This window comes from Spermophilus citellus (genome assembly GCF_964194105.1).
Source record: "Spermophilus citellus genome assembly, chromosome: 16".
In the NCBI taxonomy this organism is placed as follows: domain Eukaryota; kingdom Metazoa; phylum Chordata; class Mammalia; order Rodentia; family Sciuridae; genus Spermophilus; species Spermophilus citellus.
This window is the reverse complement of record NC_138196.1, coordinates 65,311,738-65,331,285: the sequence shown is the minus strand read 5'-3', so window position 1 is coordinate 65,331,285 and position 19,548 is coordinate 65,311,738. Positions and strand designations below refer to the sequence as shown.

Below are 19,548 nucleotides of genomic sequence, written 5' to 3'. Positions count from 1 at the left end.
ATACTTAAAATACTTTAGAAATTTGGTAACTGTTCCCCCCAACCCTGTTTAATTCTTTTAACTGTTAGGATATTTGAAATTTTCTTCATACATTTATGTTATGTTTTTTTGGTTTTTTTTCCTGTTTATTTTCCTTTATTTTTTTCTATTTTTTTCATTGTGGTAAAATATATAACCACACTTACCATTCTAACTATTTTTAAGATTCAATACTGTGGAATTAAGTACATTCACATTATTGTACAAAGAAATTTAGTTTTAAGTGTTCTTAACATAAGCTATACAATATTCCAAGTACTAATACTATTTAGTTTTCAATGGTCAGGGTTAAGAAAATAATGCTTATCTTCCTAAAAAAGCTTGAGACCAATGACTTCTCCTGAAGCCCAAGCATTTGTAACTATCATCTGAATCACTTGTCTATTATTCAGAATATTTGATAGATGGCATCAACTATGCAGAACATTAGGAAATGGAATCTCAAAATTCCATAGCATGCTGTTCTTGTATAATAAATAAATATTAATTGAAAATGAGGGAAACATTAAGAAAAATAACATTATATGATTCTAAAAGATACATGACAAAAACAATTATATATCTATTTTTTTTTTAAAGAGAGAGATTTTTTTTTTATATTTATTTTTTAGTTTTCGGCAGACACAACATCCTTGTTTGTATGTGGCGCTGAGGATCTAACCCGGGCCGCACGCATGCCAGGCGAGCACGCTACTGCTTGAGGCACATCCCCAGCCCTATATATCTATTTTTAAGATGGACAAAATATCTTTACTTTATTTATTTTTCATTTATTTTTTTTTTTTTTGTGGCTGAGGATGGAACCCAGTGCCCTCACATGTGCGAGGCAAGCGCTCTACCGCTGAACTATAACCCCAGCCCCAGAAATTATATATTTGACTACAAATATATAATTTCTACTCAAAGGTGATGAACCTTCTATTATATCATTAGTTCAGCTCACCAAGATTCTAATCTCTAAGTTCTTTTTTTTTTATCACTTAACTTGATTTAACCATTGCATAATGTGCACATATTTTAAAACATCATAGTATACATGATGAATGTCTATGATTTTTATTTGTTAATTTAAATAAATAAAACATAGCATGTTACTTTTTTAAAGAATCAGTATCGTATAATTTATTTATTTTTTTCTTTTTTTATTGTTGGTCGTTCAAAACATTACATAGTTCTTGATATATCATATTTCACAGTTTGATTCAAGTGGGTTATGAACTCCCATTTTTACCCCGTATACAGATTGCTGAATCACATCATTTACACTTCCATTGATTTACACATTGCCATTCTAGTGTCTGTTGTATTCTGCTGCCTTTCCTATCCTCTACTATCCCCCCTCCCCTCCCCTCCCCTCCCCTCTACTCTCTCTACCCCCTATACTGTAAATCTTTTCTTCCACTTGTATTATTCTTCCCTTACCCCTCACTTCCTCTTGTATGTAATTTTGTATAACCCTGAGGATCACCTTCCATTTCCATGCAATTTCCCTTCTCTCTCCCTTTCCCTCACACCTCTCATCCCTGTTTAATGTTAATCTTCTTCTCATGCTCTTTGTCCCTACTCTGTCCTTCGTTACTCCCCTTATATCAAAGAAGACATTTGGCCTTTGTTTTTTAGGGATTGGCTAGCTTCACTTAGCATAATCTGCTCTAATGCCATCCATTTCCCTCCAAATTCTATGATTTTGTCATTTTTTAATGCAGAGTAATACTCCATTGTGTATAAATGCCACATTTTTTTTTATCCATTCATCTCTAATCTCTAAATTCTCTCAGACTAATACATGGCCATCTAGAGATAAGATAACTCTATTTCTAGAGTTCAACAAAGTATGTATTCCTCATTGATAATGGCATTCTCTGGCCCTCACCAATAGTAGTTTTCTTCCCTGGGAGGGCAGATATTATACATGAGTATATTCCAAATCTTAAGATGGATTTCAACTGTAAAAACTATATATCTCAAAAATTAACCATGAAATAAATTTACTTTGAACACACATTTTACTGAACTCTATTTAGAAGAACATATTCCAAGGAATTTAGGATCCAGGACCTGAATATTTTTAAAAGGACATTTGTAAGAATACAACCAACATAAATTATTTCATTTCAACAATATGTAATGCAACCACAGAAAAAAATTATCCCTTTAAAAGTTACTTCCCTAAAAATAGTTAATAAATATTTTAATTTTCTCTGTTCAAATCACTGTGTAATTTTTGTCTCCTGACTCCATCCTGACTTCTATAACTTATTTGAAGACTCATTTACAGTAATCATTTGGAATTATTTTGTGACAGATTTTTACCAAAGTGATGGATTATTCTGACTATGAAGTTTAACTTGTTCCTACAAATATATACAGATAGGTGTGTGTATGTATACGTAGTCCCAAACAGGTCCCATATATCACAGCACACAATACTGACATGTAAAAAACATTAAATTTTCTACAACTGACACTGGGTTCTTGCACATGTAACTTAAATGTTTTCATCTGAAATATGATAGAGTAGACTGTATGACTATATTCCTTCCAGCTCTATGATTTAATTTGTGAGTAATCATTTACAAAATTTCCCCAGATGTTTATCAAGTATATCACAGATATTTACTTCTTTCATGTACAAACCAAATGGTTCAACTCAAGTCATTCAAAAGTGATTACATTTATAACATCACTTTATTTTTACTGCACGAACTAGTTTCTTAATATATCTATTAAAAGTTTCTGCAAGACTTCTATAAGACTCCTTAGTATTAGAAGACTAGTACAGTGGAGAACAGTAATGTTCCTTGATAATTAATAAAAACAATCCCATAGATAACTCAACTGAGCTACTATAAGACCAAACTGATTTGTTGCTAATCAGAGTTTGTAACATGATCATACCTGTTTATATTTTTGAAGTGGTTTCTTTTCAAGTAATTTTTTATCTCCATGTTTCTTATATGTTAAAGGTATTCCATATTTAGCAGCAGGCTTTGTGATTTTCTGAGCAGGCATAACAGAAACCAAGCTTTGTCCTGAAGTTGGCCTTTTAGCTACATAAAAAGACATAAAGAATTTTTATATTAAATTTTTAATTAAAAATTTTCAAGATGGCACTTTTTCACTTTCTCAATTACAGCATTTGAAACTTTCTATAAAATACCTTATTTATTCCTGAGCATATATCAATGACAACTATTTTACACTAAATCCACCTTTGGAAAGAAGCAAAGAGCCAAACTCCCCTAAGATGCTGAAATTCCTCATATATATATAAAAAAAAACCCTAAAATTGACTGGGGGTAGGAGGGTTGTACGTATCTGTGAATACATTAAAAAAAAAAGAAAGAAAGAAAGAAAGCCCAATAAATTGTAAATTCTAAATGGGTAAAGTTTATGGTATATGAATTCTACATCAATAAAACTGCTCAAAACAAATTTTATTTATTTTTTTTATAAATTACTTTAAAGCCAAGCAAAGTGATATATTCCTAGAATTCCAGCTACTCAGCTACTGAGGCAGGTGAATCGAAATTCAAAACTAGCCTGGGCAATTTCATGAGATCTTGTCTCAAAATAAAAAAAAAGATAAAAAGAGTTAGAAATGTAGCTCAGTGGGGAGAGTGCCACCTCCCAGTCCCTCAAAAAAAAAATAATAATTATATTAAAAAATCAAATCATAAAATTCAAGAGCAACTGGTAAACATTAATTCCATCACTATGAGCAATTTTCTCCCCTTCATATATGGTCTGAATAATGTTTACACCTGGAAGAACAAACACCTTAAAACTTTCATTAGCTTAAGGCACCACAAGATAGGTATCTTTATACATTGTTGGTAAAAAATAAATAAATTAGCCAAACTTTCTGGAGGACAAATCTATATCACAACCACTGTTTATAAACTGACTTTAAAGAAGTAATTAGAGAAACATAAAAATTTATGCAAGAAAATAAACCTTACAGCATTATATATTTAATCCTCATTGAAGCCAAGATGAGATTCGGTCTAAGAACAATAAGTTGAAGAAAAGTAAAGAAATTCAAAGGAAATTCTACTATTTATTCACATCTCTCAAGGATAGTAAATGAATTCAAAGAGTATGAGCTACATCACCCTTACCCAAACCCTCTTTCCTCTTCTATTTTCCACATCTGCCAAGGTACCTCTGTGCTCAAACTCCCCCTCAGCCTGAGTAGGAGCTTGCTTTCTTTCTTCCTCTTCCAGCCCACTCTCTAGCTCAGGATTTTATCATGTGCTAAATCAATTTAAATCAATCTTTTCCAACAAGTATTCTTCCTTTTTAGGAGGTGAAAGGAGAAAAAAATTTAACTGGTAGTTTACAATAAAATACTACCATTAAACTCAGATCTTCAAAGAAATAGAAAGTGTTCATCATAATAATGTGAATTAAAATAAACAAAACTTTGTTTATAACATAATTCTAATTCAAAGTCATTATGAATATGTCATCACAGAAAAATATATCAAATAACAGTGTGTGTTAAAATTGGTGTATTTTTTTCTTTAACATTTTAATAATGAATACATATCCATATAATTTAGTAAACTCTTTTAAAAACAAAAAAAATGTTAGCAATTTGGTTGGCATGTTAGAGACTCAGAAATAATTTATGTTGATGATGTGTTACACAGTGTGATGGGTAAGGTTTTCAAATTATATAATTACATACACTGACCTGGAAACTAGTAAGTGTGAGAAATTCAACCACATGATCAAATTAAGAGATTCAACCTACGATTGAATTAGAACACAGATATACAAAGTCACAATACTGTAACTTGGCTAATTGTACTAAAATAACCACAAAAATGTGTGTGCCAGAAAAGCGACTGTAGGCACAAATGCATAAAAATGATGATTCCCAAGATACAGATATGAATAGTTCCCAACCCCGTTCCAGAGAAGAGGGAGAAATATTTATCTGATTTTTGAGTACTTCTCAGGTTTAGTATCAAGGTTGCCTCTAGCAAGAAACAATGTAGAGGCTGGAGTCCATAAAAATATTTATAAACCCATTAGCAATACCACCTTATTTTAGCCCCATACTATTGAACAATTCCTTCTTTCAAATGCTCTTAAAACAAATGACTTTCTCTTTCGAATTCCTACATAGATTTATCCACATGGAAAGAATGTATTGACTGATGTTGGGTGTTTTCAGCTTTTGACAAAGAGCTTTTTAATTAAGATTTGACTTATGAAGCTTGACTGCTAGGAGAGATCATGCCAATTCTGTTATTCTTAGTCTCTTGTGAAATTCTGTGTGGAGTGAGTTATTTCTTAGGGACCTACACACTATACAATGAGAGAATGAGTTTAAGGGTCATTAAAAGGAGCTAAGTGGAGTTGTGGGTACAGGTGAGGGGCAGGACACTTGCCTAGCATGCCATGAGGCCACGTATTTCCAGTATCACATTTAAAAAAAAAAATACAGCTGGTCTTCCTGAGAACAAACTGCCATGCCATTTCCATTCTATATGGACTCATGTTATGATAGTTATATGTATTAATCTATCCAAACTCAAAAAAATATATTCCTCACACCTTACATAACCTTTCAATGATTTTAGAAATCACACCTTTCAATGATTTTAGAAATCTATTCTGATTCTATGCAGGAAAAATAGTTTCCTTCTCACACAAATGTGTGTGTGTGTGAGTATATGTGTGTATGTTTATGTATATCCATGCATTTATATAGGTATAGGTATAGTTAATAACCACATAGGCAATTCTACAAATTTAATGCCAGTAGTCCCACTTAAAAGAAAACCTATGCTTAATAAATTCATATAATTTAAGAAAATTTTAGAATATGAAGTATTTAAAGAAAAATAACTTACACAAAGATCTATACCTATACTGGATAGTCTATAACATTCTATAACAATGTTCTTAGCAGAGCATTTGACAAATATATAAAATTGCAAGCCAGGTTTAATTTTTAAACATTTTTTAGTTGTTGATGGTCCTTTATTTTATTTATTTGTAATGTGGTACTGAGAATTGAACCCAGAGCCTCACACATGCTAGGCAAGTGTTCTTCCACTGAGCCACAACCCCAGCCTTCAAGCCAGGATACATTTAAATAAGACAGATAAGAAACAATTTTTAATTAATTTATCAAAAAGTATTGTACAGTGCCATATATTGTAAGCAATTTTAAGGCATATTTCTTCTAGCTTAAATTTAGCCTACAATCATCCCATTTTATTCTTTCTTTTCATCTATATGTCTACATACATTTCTAATATAATTAGGCTTGATTGTCACAAACAGATGAAAAGCCCATTTACCTGTTATAGGCTGTGCTCCAAACTTTGAAAATGTTTTTAGACAAAATTCTTCTGCAATAAGCTTAGATTAAGAAAGGAAAAAAAAAAGTTAAAAAGATTTTAAATTTCCAAAACCAAAAGACCCTATCCATGCATCACAATACAGTTTTTCTTTTTTTCAGTCATATGCTACCAAAAGAGCTGTTCAAATTAAAACCAAAAAATCCATTCAAAAAAGTCTCAAGCTAACTCCCTCTTTTTATTTTTTTTAGTTGTAGTTGGACATAATACCTTTATTTTATTTATATTTTTTTTATGTGTTGCTGAGGATCAAATCCAGCGCTTCACATGTGCTAGACAAGCGCTCTACTGCTGAGCCACAACCCCAGCTCCAACTCCCTCAATCTTACCAACTTATTTTTATTACTTCTCCAAGCGAGGTTTCTTCTCAAACTAATCTAATGTACAACCTAGACAACCATTTACCACTTACTTGCTTCGTATGCAAATACTTAAACAAAATTACCTATCTGGAATAATCTCTATGTCTATATGCATTCATATCCATCATTTACTTCAAAATGCTTCAAGAGTCATGTGTTATCTAAAGATACTCACTCAGAATCATTTCAGCATATTCAATGAGTTCACACACAAAAATTGTGAATGTTACTGGATATATATTCTTACATAATGTTTTTCAAAATATTTTTTTAGTTGTAGACAGACACAGTGCCTTTATTTTATTTATTTATATTTATGTGGTGCTGATTGAACCTAGTGCCTCACACATGCTAGGCAAGTGCTCTAGCACTGAACCACAACCCCAGCCCTACTCTTACGTAATTTCATAAGTGTCTCTTTTCATCCTTACTTTAAACACTTCATTACTTGTTCCTCATCATGTGCAAACATTTTCAGAAGCAAAAAATCACTTACACTTCCTGAAAGGAATTTTCTCTCTCTACTCCAAATTTTTTTTTAAGTGTAAAATTATGAAACCAACAAAGATTTAGCTTCATAAGCTTCCATTTTTTTTTTGTTTGTTTTTTTTAAACTGGATAAAGACAGGAAAGACAAATGAATTTTCTCTTCTTCCAAGAGAAGTAAGGCCTAGTGGAAAGAATAATCTTATAGCTACAATGGACCAGACTGCAACTGGCAGAAAACCATAACCTAAGATGGTTTTCTTTCCCATTAAAGATCACCTAAAGGGGGCTGGGGTTGTGGGGTTGTGGCTCAGTGGTAGAGCGCTCACCTAGTATGTGTGTGCCCTGAGTTCGATCCTCACACCACATAAAAATAAATAAAGGTATTGTGTGTCCAACTTCAACTAAAAAATAAATATTAATAAAAAAAGAAAAAGAAGATCACCTATAGGTCTCAAACCAACAGAATTAGTATTATCGGGACTATTAGTTATACAAATTCTCAAGCTTTACCTCAGAATTACTGCAACAGAGATTGTGGTGGGTGAACTTGGAAAACCCCTCCAGGGGATTATGATGTGTGCTAAACTTTGAGAAACCAGTACAGTAAAGGATAAGTGTAGGTGAAAGTGGTTCACAGGTATTATAGAGCAAGTATGTGAATGTTTTCTCTTCTGAACATCTGCATTTTTTTTTCCTTTATGGATGAAAATGGATGTTTTATGATCTCCACCTTGCTCTAAAATTGAATAATTTTTCTTACTGAACATGAGTCTTTTCTCTTGGTTACAAGCTCATGTGAATTGAGAGATAAAATCATAGACTCCAAGAAGATTCTGGAATCCTTATGTTGTGCTAATACAATAGCCACTATATATGTCTATCTTTTGAATTAAAATTTAAAATAAGTGTAATTTAAAACTCAGCCCCTCAATCACACCAGCCACATTTCACGTGCTCAACAACCACAAGTGGTTAATGGCTATAATGTCTGAAAATACTGATATATGGAACAGCTTAATCTTCACAGAGTATTCTACTGGACAGAACTTATATCCACGATTTGTCAGGTCACATCCAGGAAGAAATGCCAGGGTGTACAAGATTGAGAACTAGGCCCTAGCAACCTTGGCTTATGGCACTGAGAAAATTTAGGTATTAAAAGTTAAAACTGTACAAACCATTACAAAAATACTAGAAACAAAAGTTATAGTAAAATCACAAATTGTGTCAAAATTACAGCCTTAAAAAAATTACCACATACTGGGCACAGTGGCCCATGCCTATAATTCCAGCTACTCAGGAGACTGAGGCAAGAGATCACAAGTTCAACTCTACCCTCAGAAGTGTAGCAAAACCCCGTCTCAAAATAAAAAATAAAAAGGGCTGGAGATGCAGCTCAGTAGTAGAGTACCTCTGGGTTCAATCACCAGTATAAAAAAGAAAGAAAATGTCACAAATTTTCTCTCCTGAACATGAACAAGTAAAATGTAACAAATAAAAAATGAACTCAAAGAGGGGCTGGGGATGTGGCTCAAGCGGTAGCATGCTCGACTGGCATGCGTGCGGCCCGGGTTCGATCCTCAGCACCACATACCAACAAAGATGTTGTGTCCGCCAAGAACTAAAAAATAAATATTAAAAATTCTCTCTCTCTCCTCTCTCCTCTCTCACTCTCTTTAAAAAAAAAAAAATATTTAAAAAATAATGAACTCAAAGAACAAAAGATGTAAGTTTTCATGAAAAATGAAATCTAAGAGGTACTTAAATACCAATGAGGAGGGTCAATGTATATATTAAACATGTAACATTAAAAATTCCATTTGTTAATAATCATAATCTGCTCATTCCTCCAATGATTTTTGCATATTTCAGGCTTTAATAGTTTCCCTTGTATTGCTAGCTCACTGAATTCCAGTGTTTTGGCCTTGGATTGAGTGTCCTAATTGCTTGAATGGGGCATAGAAACTTTTAACAAGATTAAATGAAGTCACTGTTCTTCTCTAGTAGCTGTCCCCAAAACAATACACTACATCATAAAACTGTCCCTATAAATGTTACTTATAACAAAGAACTCTTATAAGACACCCACATCTCAGAGGTTGTTGCTATGTTCTATACAAGTAAACTTTAACTTTCAAATTTTAATTGGCTTTCTTGCTTACTAATGCATTCTTTTGGTATTAATAGTGAAATCCACATCTCTGTTTTCTGAGGAGCATTTGTTCGCAGGAATGTTCTCTTAAGCCAGAAGGATATAAAGTTATACAACCATGATTTTACTACAAATTTACAAAATTGCTTAAGGTTGGTTATTTTAATTAACAAACGTTATATTAAACAAGAAAAGTAAAATAATTCCAATTTCAAAGGATCACATTTTTATGAGTAACTCATGCTAACTGATTTGATATACACTGATTTATAAAACTGGTCACATTAAAATTCAGTTCAACTCAACAAATATTTATATATTTGAATACGAGAGGAAAAATCATGAGTCAATAATCTAATACACATACATAAAAATGCCCACAGAACAATCATTTCCAATCATTTTTTTGTCAAGTAAAATATAATTTTAACCATATAAAATCATGTTGATAATATATTTATATAGTATAACAGATTGATATATAGATGGCATATAATATATATTAAATATTTGGAGCACTTATGTGCTAGACCATTGAGCATTCTATTGTAATATCTTTAATTCTCCTAACAATCTTACAATATAGAAATATTTATAATCCCACTACAAAGAGAAACAAAAAAAGGTTTGATAAATTTACAGTTAGGAACAGAGAAATGATGTACAACTGGGAAAGCAAAGAGAAAGAAATGGAGTTATGTAAGATGGAAAAAGGAAAATGACACCAATAAGTTTGAAAAGGCATCTCATTCCCCAAGGTTCTGATATGCTTTCCATAAAAACAAAGTGCAGATTCTAAGTACCATAACCCTATTGTTTAATTTTAATTATAAAATAAAAAAAAAACATACCTGAGGTGAGAGAAACTTTTCAATGCGCTTGGCTATAAAACCTTTCTCCAATATGGAGTTGACTGATGGTCTATCCCTAGGATTTCTTTTAAATAACTGAGAGAGCAAACTGCGGAGATCATAGGAATAATGCAAAGACACAGGTGGGAAAGATCCAGATATTATCTTCAGTACCAGGTTTTTCATATTGCCAGCTTCAAACTAAAAATCCACAAAATAAATCAACATATATGAAACATAAAGAAACTGAAACTGGGATTATCATCAAGGAGAAATAGTTTTTTCCTATTAACAGAATAGAAATATAAAGCTCTTTCAAATAATTTAATCAGCATGTGTTCTTCTGCATATCTATAAATGTATTTCAAAACTAATCTTAGTTTTCAGAAAACAAAATGTTATAATTTACTCTAAGAGTAATTTTTACTTATTCAAAATGCTAACAAATGAGATAGAATTATTAATGAGAGATTTTAGACAATAATCAAGATGATTAAAAACTATGTCTTTGAGGTAGGAGAATTAGGGTCAAAGAACTAGAAAGGAGGTGATGTGGCTGTGGCTCAGTGGTAGAGTGCTTGCCTATCATGTGAGGCACTGGGTTCAATCCTCAGCACCAAATAAAAATAAATAAATAAAATAAAGGTCTAAAAAATACAATAACATTATTTTAAAAAAAGAACCACAAAGGAGGGGGTGGACAACAATCTTTTAGTCTTCATTTAAAACCTTTATTCCTATGCTTCTGTTGTAATATCTAGAATAGATATTAAATATAAAAGTATTTAGGCAAAATATAACAAATAAACCTGCTAATTACTTTCCTATTAGTCAGTGTCTATTATAAATTTTGTGTGTGATGCTCCAAGCTATAGAATCAGCAATATGGCAAACATTCCAACATAAAATACAAGCTACGTTAAGAGTAATATACAAGCCAGGTTCAGAGGCACATGCATGCAATCCCAGCAGCTCAGGAGGCTGAGGCTGGAAGATGGCAAGTTCAAAGCCAGCCTCAGCAAAAGTGAGGTGCTAAGCAACTCAGTGAGACCCTGCCTCTACATAAAATACAAAAAAGGGATGGGATTGTGGCTCAATGGTTGAGTGCCCCTGTATTCAAGCCCCAGTACCCCCCAAAATAAATAAATGTATAAAGAGTAATATATATTTTAGGATTAAATACAGTATAAATTGAAGTTTAAAGAAAACAGAGGTAGGGCAGTATAAGATCTAAAGATTTCATTTTGAAAAACAAAAGCAAAATTATACTTTTGATAACTATGCTAAAATAACAGAACTGTTGTATACTCCTGATATGTTAAAATACACATTGAGTTAAATGTGCCATAAATTAAACATCAGCCATTATAACAATTATAGAGAGTTCCATTAAGTGCTAAGCTCTCCCAGAACATTTTAAGTATATCACTCAGTTTATAAAAATTAAGGTCAATTTTATAGAAATATCTGTATACCTAAAAAGGAATCCTAAATGCATAAAAAATATGATCCTCTGATGAACTTTCCTTTATGTCTCAACTAACAAACTCTTCATAAATAAAGATTACTTAGCCCCAGGTGTCCACTAAAGAGTAAATAATATTAATGAAAAATTTAAACACACAAACATTTAATGTTTGTACCTAAAATGATGGTATCACAGAAAAACTAACCAATTCGTTTAAAAACATATCTGATAAACACTATTCCACATCACTTTGGCAGCTTCTGCATTTTTTTTCCTTAAGAAAGAAAAAATGAAATCTAAGCCAATATAGTTGAAGTATACACAGCCATTTAAAAGAATAACAAAGAAAATTAGATCCCAAATAATAAAAATAGGCTCTAAAACTGCTAAAGCCCCAAGATTCTTTATATTTTTATGTATTTTCTTAAATTTTTGGTAACAAAATTTTTTTTTGTTTAATCAGTGGGAAAAAACATGTTAAAAATAATTTTGAAATGAAGAGTGATTAATATTAAATCTACTTGTGAAGAGTATTCTTCCTTTTTTGTGTATTTTTGTGCTGCTTTAAAAAAAGATAATAATAATAATAAATACTCTGACTTAAGGAATATTTAAATTGATAAAACTCTTGGATGAATGTGTTGAATGAGGTTCTTTAACTTAAATAACTTAAGTGATTCTAAACTCAAATTATTTGGGTACTCTGAGAGAACTTGCTAAAATGAAACTAATAAAAAAATTTAAGTTTAAAATGCAAATTTATAATAAATAAATTTAACATTGAGGACAAAATATATTTCTATCATCAGAAATAACAGAAAAAAGTATAAAATATATAACAGTAAATATATAACTTATTCATATATACTAAGGGTAAATCAATTTAGATTCATACTTCAGAAAATACAACAAATTTAAAAACTGACTTAGAGAAACATTTCTAGTGTATGAGGTCATCTAAAAGATAATACAATTTAAAAATACTTCAGAAACTTGTACTTACTGCATGTTTAAGTGTACACATCTCATAAAGGACACAGCCTAGAGCCCAAATGTCACTAGAGAAGACAAAAATGAGAAATTTCTTCTTAGTATATATTTAAAATTTTTTTTTTTTACATTTAAAGGAAACAAAAGCAGCATGGGAATGTTTTAGAAAAAGATATACTAGATAAAACATTTCCTTTAAAACTGAAATTTTCAACCATCATTAAATGACAAGAACAGCTGTCTCAGATTAGAAAATATTGTTGTCTAAATAATCATTTTAAAGTGTCATTAAAGAATTAAAGATTTAAAAGAAAAATATCAAAACTTTCATGTCCACTCCATGTAGTTATTTTTATTTTGCAAAAGTCAAGTGACCTTATTCAATTGTTTGCAAAATGCCATGATTTTTAAAAATACTACAAAAGCAAAACATTATTTTAATTAACATAAAAAAATATTAATTTACTAAAATCAAATCTAAAAGAAATCTATAAAAGCCAACTAACATTTCTTGGTTGGGATTTTTCAATTAGAAAGAGGAACAGAAAATAAAGGGTGACTAAAATTCAGTGGAAAGGCTGCTCTTTCCATCCACATATTACACAATCTGTTAAGTCATAGTTCAGATCAGTGATTATGGATATAGGCACCAGATAGTTAGTTTTGATACTGGCCCCCCCACTTAGTAGGATGAGTAATTTCAAAGAAGTTAGTCTATCTCTCAGAACTTGGTTTTTTAATACAGAAAGTGTTTAAAACAATATCTGACATACAGAATGTGTTCAACAAAACTTAGCTATAATTCAATAGGAACTGACTATTGAGAACATTCTATTTCCAATTATAACTTAATAAAGTGATTCTATCTATAGTTCCTTTTTTTATAATTTCCTTCATCACATATATATGTGTGTGTGTGTGTGTGTGTGTGTGTGTGTGTGTGTATATATATATTTATTTATATTTACATATGTATGTTATTGATTTTAGAATAAATCTCAAGGTTCACAAATAGAGTATAACAGAAAAATTTAAAGGAAAGATAGCATATCATTTTAAAATACCTTTTATTATTATAAGGTTTGTTTTCACAGATTTCAGGTGACAGATAGTATGGAGTTCCTATGCAAGTTCGAGCCAGCTCTATAGTACTAGAACAACAACAAAAATCACAGAAGAAACTTAAGATGTTAAAGACATAATAAATTTCCATATATACATAATCATTGATTAAAGTTTCACTGAAGATATTATATCAAAACAAAGTTGAAAATTGATCTGTTACCTATTGAGAACTCTAGCAATTCCAAAATCCCCAAGTTGTACTGTCCCATCTTTGGTTAGAAATATGTTCTGTGAAAGAAAGAAAGAAAAAAAAAAAACACCCAAATATTGTTACAGTCCAGTTCATTGTCTGAGTCAACAACGTTTTTCATAAAAATTAAGCCAGTAAAAAAATAAAAGCTTGAATAACTAAAATTTAACATGTAAAAGAATAAATGTAGTTCCCTACCTCATACTGTACACAAAATTAATTCCAAGTGGACTCTAGACATATAAAAACAAAAAAAATAAAACTCCCAGAGAAAATTTTAATTGGGATAGGCAATGGTTTCATACACAATACCAAAAGCACAAGCAAAAAAAGAAAAATAAATTTGATTTCATCAAAACTAAAACCTTTGGTGCATCAAAGGACACCATCAAGAAAGTGAACAGACAACCCAGAATGGGAGAAATGTACTTGCACATTACATATCTGAAAAGAACCCTTAAAGTCAGCAACAAAAAGACCAAAAAAAATCCTATTCAAAAATAGGCAAAGACAAATATTTAAATAAAATGTTCCATTTAAATAAAATGTCACATATGTAAACTCACAGAGACAGAAAATAAGATTCATGATTGCCAGGATCTAGTTGAAAAAGAAATGAGTTGTGACGGGCTGGGGATGTGGCTCAAGCAGTAGCGCGCTCGCCTGGCATGCGTGCGGCCTGGGTTCGATCCTCAGCACCACATACCAACAAAGATGTTGTGTCCGTCGAGAACTAAAAAAAATAAATATTAAAAAAAATTCTCTCTCTCTCTCTCTCTCTCTCTCTCTCTCTCTCTCTCTCTCTCTCTCTCTCTCCCCTCTCTCACTCTCTCTTTAAAAAAAAAAAAAAAAAAAAAGAAATGAGTTGTGACAACTAACTGGTATAGTTTCTCTTTGGAGTCATAAAAATGTCTGGGAATTAGAGACTGGTGATGGTTTCAAAAGTCCATGAATATATTAAAAATCATTAAACTGTACACTTTAAATGAGTGAATTTTATGATATGTAAAATATACATACCCTGGAAACACCCCACCCACCAAAAACCTGCCTAAAAATTCAAACTAGTCTAAATGTAACCAGTCAGCCTTAAGAGTTTCCAGTAATTTAACCAACTATTTTTGCATTCATAAATACAGAATTCTAATGTTTGGTAACAGAAATTAAATTTCATTCTTTTGGGGGCAGGGTGTTTGACCGGGGATTGAACACAGGGTCGGACACTGAGCCACATCTATAGCCCTATTTTGTATTTTATTTAAAGACAGGATCTCACTGAGTTGCTCAGTGCCTCGATTTTGCTGAGGCTGCTTTGAAGGTGTGATCCTCCTGCCTGAGCCTCCCAAGCCACTGGCATTACAGGCATGTGCCACCAAGCCTGGCATTTTCCAGAGGAAACATTCTCCTATCAAAAACGTAGAGCATTGCCAGGCGTGGTCACGGTGCACGCCTGTAATACTAGGGACTAGAGAGGCTGAATCAGGATCACTGAATTCAAGAATAGCCAGCCTCAGGGACTCAGCAAGGCCCTAAGTAACTTAGTGAGACCCTGTCTCTAAATAAAATACAAAAAAGGGTTGGGGATGTGGCTCAGTGGTTTAGCATCCTGTGAGGATGGCCTTAGGCCTGAGCTTAAACAACTCCATTTTAAAAACTCCAGTTTAAAACCTGCAGTCTCACCAGGCACATCCAACAGATCCCTCCAAAATGGCCTCAAACAAGTTACTTCCCCTCACCCTGAAAAACAGAGTGAATGGGAAAATAAACAAAGAGAGAAATGAATTACAGTAGATGGGGTAGAGAGAGAAGTTGGGAGGGGAGGGGAGGGGGGGATAGTAGGGGATAGGAAAGGTAGCAGAATACAACAATTACTATTAGGGCATTATGTAAAATTGTGGATGTGTAACCGATGTGATTCTGCAATCTGCATTTGGGGTAAAAATTGGGAGTTCATAACCCACATCAATCTAATGTATGAAATATGGTATGTCAAGAGCTTTGTAATGTTGTGAACAACCAATAAAAAAAAATTAAATTAAATTAAATTTAAAAAAAAACAGAGTGAAGCCTCTGGCAGGCTGTCCTTGCCTGATAAGAGGGAAAGGTGAGAAGATCAGGGTGGAGACCACCAGACCAGATGTTTCTGACCCCAGGGTAAATGATGTCATGGAGAAATCAGATGGTAGCTGATAAGGATTGAAAGGGGGGTCAAAAGCCCCAAAACTTAGTATAAATAATAGAGCTAATGAACACGGATTAAGCCAGACGAAACAAGGATGCACTCAAGCTGGAGGCCTGATGAGGACCTGATATCCCATCACTTTTCATCGTTTCCTGATCCTCTGTGTGATCCTCACTGCTCTCAAACTCTACTGCCTTGTCTGGACCCTGGTGAGAGCTGCAACTTCTCCTACAACCCCCTCCTCAACCAGTTGTCCACTCCACTCCAGGAAAAACCTGCCTTGGTTCCGGACCTGATCACTGCAGTCAGAGTGTGCATCTGCTGGACATAAAGCCTAAGGCTTAAGACTTTTGATCTGACATTTGAACTTTAGCATGCAGAGGGAAAATCTATCATTAGCCTGTCATGATTAAGTGTGTTTTACAGTGCTTAGAATTAATCTAGAATTGTTTGCTGTGAATTAATTAATCCAGAATTGTTTACTGTGAGTTGATTATGTCTATTGCAGTGCCTAGCATTAAGGATTGTCGTTTTCTTGATTAAGAACCTATAGAGTGAAATTGTACTGAGTACTTTGAGGGGATAAAGCACTGAAAGGGGCAGAAGCGCATGGACATTCTTTATTTCTCCCCTCGACTGCATACGTCGCAATTCTGCCCCCTCGCAACACATTCCTGGGTTCAATTCCCAGTATCAAAAAAAAAAAAAAAAAATGCAGCATTAATGAAAGAAAAGTGAGCCTCACCAATGTACAACACTGTGAAGTTTCATAATAGGAACAAACAGAACATCCTAAAATCTTTCAGAGAAAAGAAATAAGGATAAGAAATTATAATGGCTTTAAATTCCTGAATAGTAAAACAAAAAGCCAGAAACCAAATGAGCAATATCTTCAAAATTTTATAGGAAAACAATTCCCTACCTAGATTCTTTGTTTGTTTGTTTGTTTGGTTCTACCTAAAGCCACACTCTCAACTCTTTTTATTTTTAGAGATAGAGTCTCACTAAAATGCTGACGCTGGTCTTGAATTAGCAATCCTCTTGGTTCAGCCTTCTGAGTTGTTGGAATTATAGGAGAGTGCCACCATCATGCCCAATCTCTTAACTGGAAGTTTATTCCATTAATGAGAAATAGAATAAAGTAATCTTCAGACATGCAAAATCTCAAAAATTCTACCTCCCATACATTCGTTTTTTATTGTGTTCCATCATGGGGAGAGAGGAAATCAAAGAGAGAAAGATATGAAAAGGAAGCAGGTGATCTAACAGAGGATTATTAACCCCAAAAGAGGATTTCTAGAACTAGATTGAAGGAGGAACAATGAAGAAAGACAAATAACACAATGCACATTGAACAGGGTTCAAAATCAAGCTCAATACATGTTCCATGTCCTTATCCATTCAGAACTTACTAGTGACAGAATAAACATACCTGTGATTTTATGTCTCGATGAAGAATTTTTCTATCATGTACATGTTTCAGAGCCAAACATATCTGTACAAACCAGTCCAAAATCTAGGAAGAAAAATCAGATCTGTCATATCTTTTAAAAGTTACATATCATGGGGCTGGGGATGTGGCTCAAGCGGTAGCGCGCTCGCCTGGCATGCGTGCGGCCTGGGTTCGATCCTCAGCACCACATACCAACAAAGATGTTGTGTCCACCAAGAACTAAAAAATAGATATTAAAAATTCTCTCTCTCTCCTCTCTCTCCTCTTTCACTCTCTCTTTAAAAAAAAAAAAGTTACATATCATGGTATCTTTCCTTGATCATTGAAAGGATTCAGGAACATATGGGGTTAAGGAAAACTAAGTTGCTAAAAAAAATTGGGGGCTACAATTTCTTTTTATTTTTATTTTATAGACACTAACATTAAGTAGATATTCAAGTAAACTGACTTACAGAATGTGCAAGAACACATACTAAATCTTAAATGAAAGAGATACTATTGAAGCATCTCATAACTCAAAGTATGGAAAGAAACTTGAGTGAAAAATGCAATTCATATTTTATAATAGTATGAAGATAGGTGACTTTTCTTCATTTTTTCTATAATGCTTTTTTCAATATAAACAAAAATCACACACACAAAAAAAATAAGGCTAGAAAATGGGAAGACATCTTTCACTTTTCCTTTCCCCTTATTCACCATGTGTATATAGTCTCTGGGGCTAGCAATTTGGAAGTTTAAAAGGGCTTAATTTCTACCTCGATCCTAACACCAAAATAATTCCAAGATAATGGCATTTTTAAAAAATACTTATGTTTTAATTGTAGTTGGACACAATACCTTTATTTTATTCATCCATTTTTACGTGGTGCTAAGGATCAAACCCAGCGCCTCGCACGTGCTAGGTGAGAGCTCTACCACTGAGCCACAACCCCAGCCCCCTAAATGACATTTAAATTTTTTTTTTCTTTTAGTTGTAGATAGACACAATACCTTTGTTTTATTTATTTATTTTTATGTGGTGCTGAGGATCAAACCTAGTGTCTCACAAGCACTCTTCCACTGAGCCACAACCCCAGCGGCAAAGTCAATGGCATTTTTAACATGAAAATCAAACTGATAAAAGAAAACATAGGCTAATTTTTTATAATCTTTGAAGCAGGAATTCCAACACATGACAGAAAACTATTAACAGCATAACATAAAGACTGATAAAGTTGACTACATAAAACTTAAAACACCTGCATGGCAAAATATATAATCAAATTTAGTAATAATTATTAAAAAATACTGCAGCATGGGCTGGGGTTGTGGCTCAGTGGTAGAGAGCTTGCCTAGCATGGGTGAGGAACTGGGTTCGATCCCTAGCACCACATAAAAATAAACAAATAAGAAGCCAATTTGGAAAGCAGTATGAAGATTCCTTGGAAAGCTGGGAATGGAACCACCATTTGACCCAGCTATTCCTCTTCTCGGACTATACCCAAAAGACCTAAAAACAGGATACTACAGGGACACAGCCACATCAGTGTTTATAGCAGCACAATTCATAATAGCTAGACTGTGGAGCCACCCTAGATGCCCTTCAATGGATGAATGGATAAAAAAAATGTGGCATATATACACAATGGAATATTACTCAGCACTAAAAAATAATAAGATCATGGCATTTGCAGGGAAATGGATGGCATTAGAGCAGATTATGCTAAGTGAAGTTTGCCAATCACAAAAAAACAAATGCCGAATGCCTCCTCTGATATAAGGGGGGTGACTCAAAATGGGGAAGAGAGGAAGAGCATGGGAAGAAGATTACCTCTACATAGGGAAGAGGAAAAGCAAGGGAGAAAGGGAATTGCATGGATGGTGG

General features: G+C 33.0%; 1 protein-coding gene across 14 annotated transcripts in view; it reads right to left on the bottom strand.

The window, feature by feature from the left end:
• NEK1 (NIMA related kinase 1) overlaps positions 1 to 19,548 on the bottom strand; it is a 177,736-nt gene that overhangs the window by 140,694 nt on the left and 17,494 nt on the right. For 13 of the 14 annotated variants that reach the window (XM_081269790.1, XM_081269784.1, XM_081269794.1 and 10 more), the window contains 7 exons: positions 17,661 to 17,744; positions 14,017 to 14,084; positions 13,796 to 13,882; positions 12,745 to 12,799; positions 10,274 to 10,474; positions 6,360 to 6,420; positions 2,938 to 3,089 (listed from right to left, as the gene is read on the bottom strand). In XM_081269790.1, the coding sequence (XP_081125916.1) occupies positions 2,938 to 3,089; positions 6,360 to 6,420; positions 10,274 to 10,474; positions 12,745 to 12,799; positions 13,796 to 13,882; positions 14,017 to 14,084; positions 17,661 to 17,744 (708 nt within the window). Of the gene's footprint in view, positions 1 to 2,937; positions 3,090 to 4,738; positions 4,757 to 6,359; positions 6,421 to 10,273; positions 10,475 to 12,744; positions 12,800 to 13,795; positions 13,883 to 14,016; positions 14,085 to 17,660; positions 17,745 to 19,548 lie in introns of those variants that run through there. The other variant, XM_081269786.1, reaches the window with a different exon arrangement.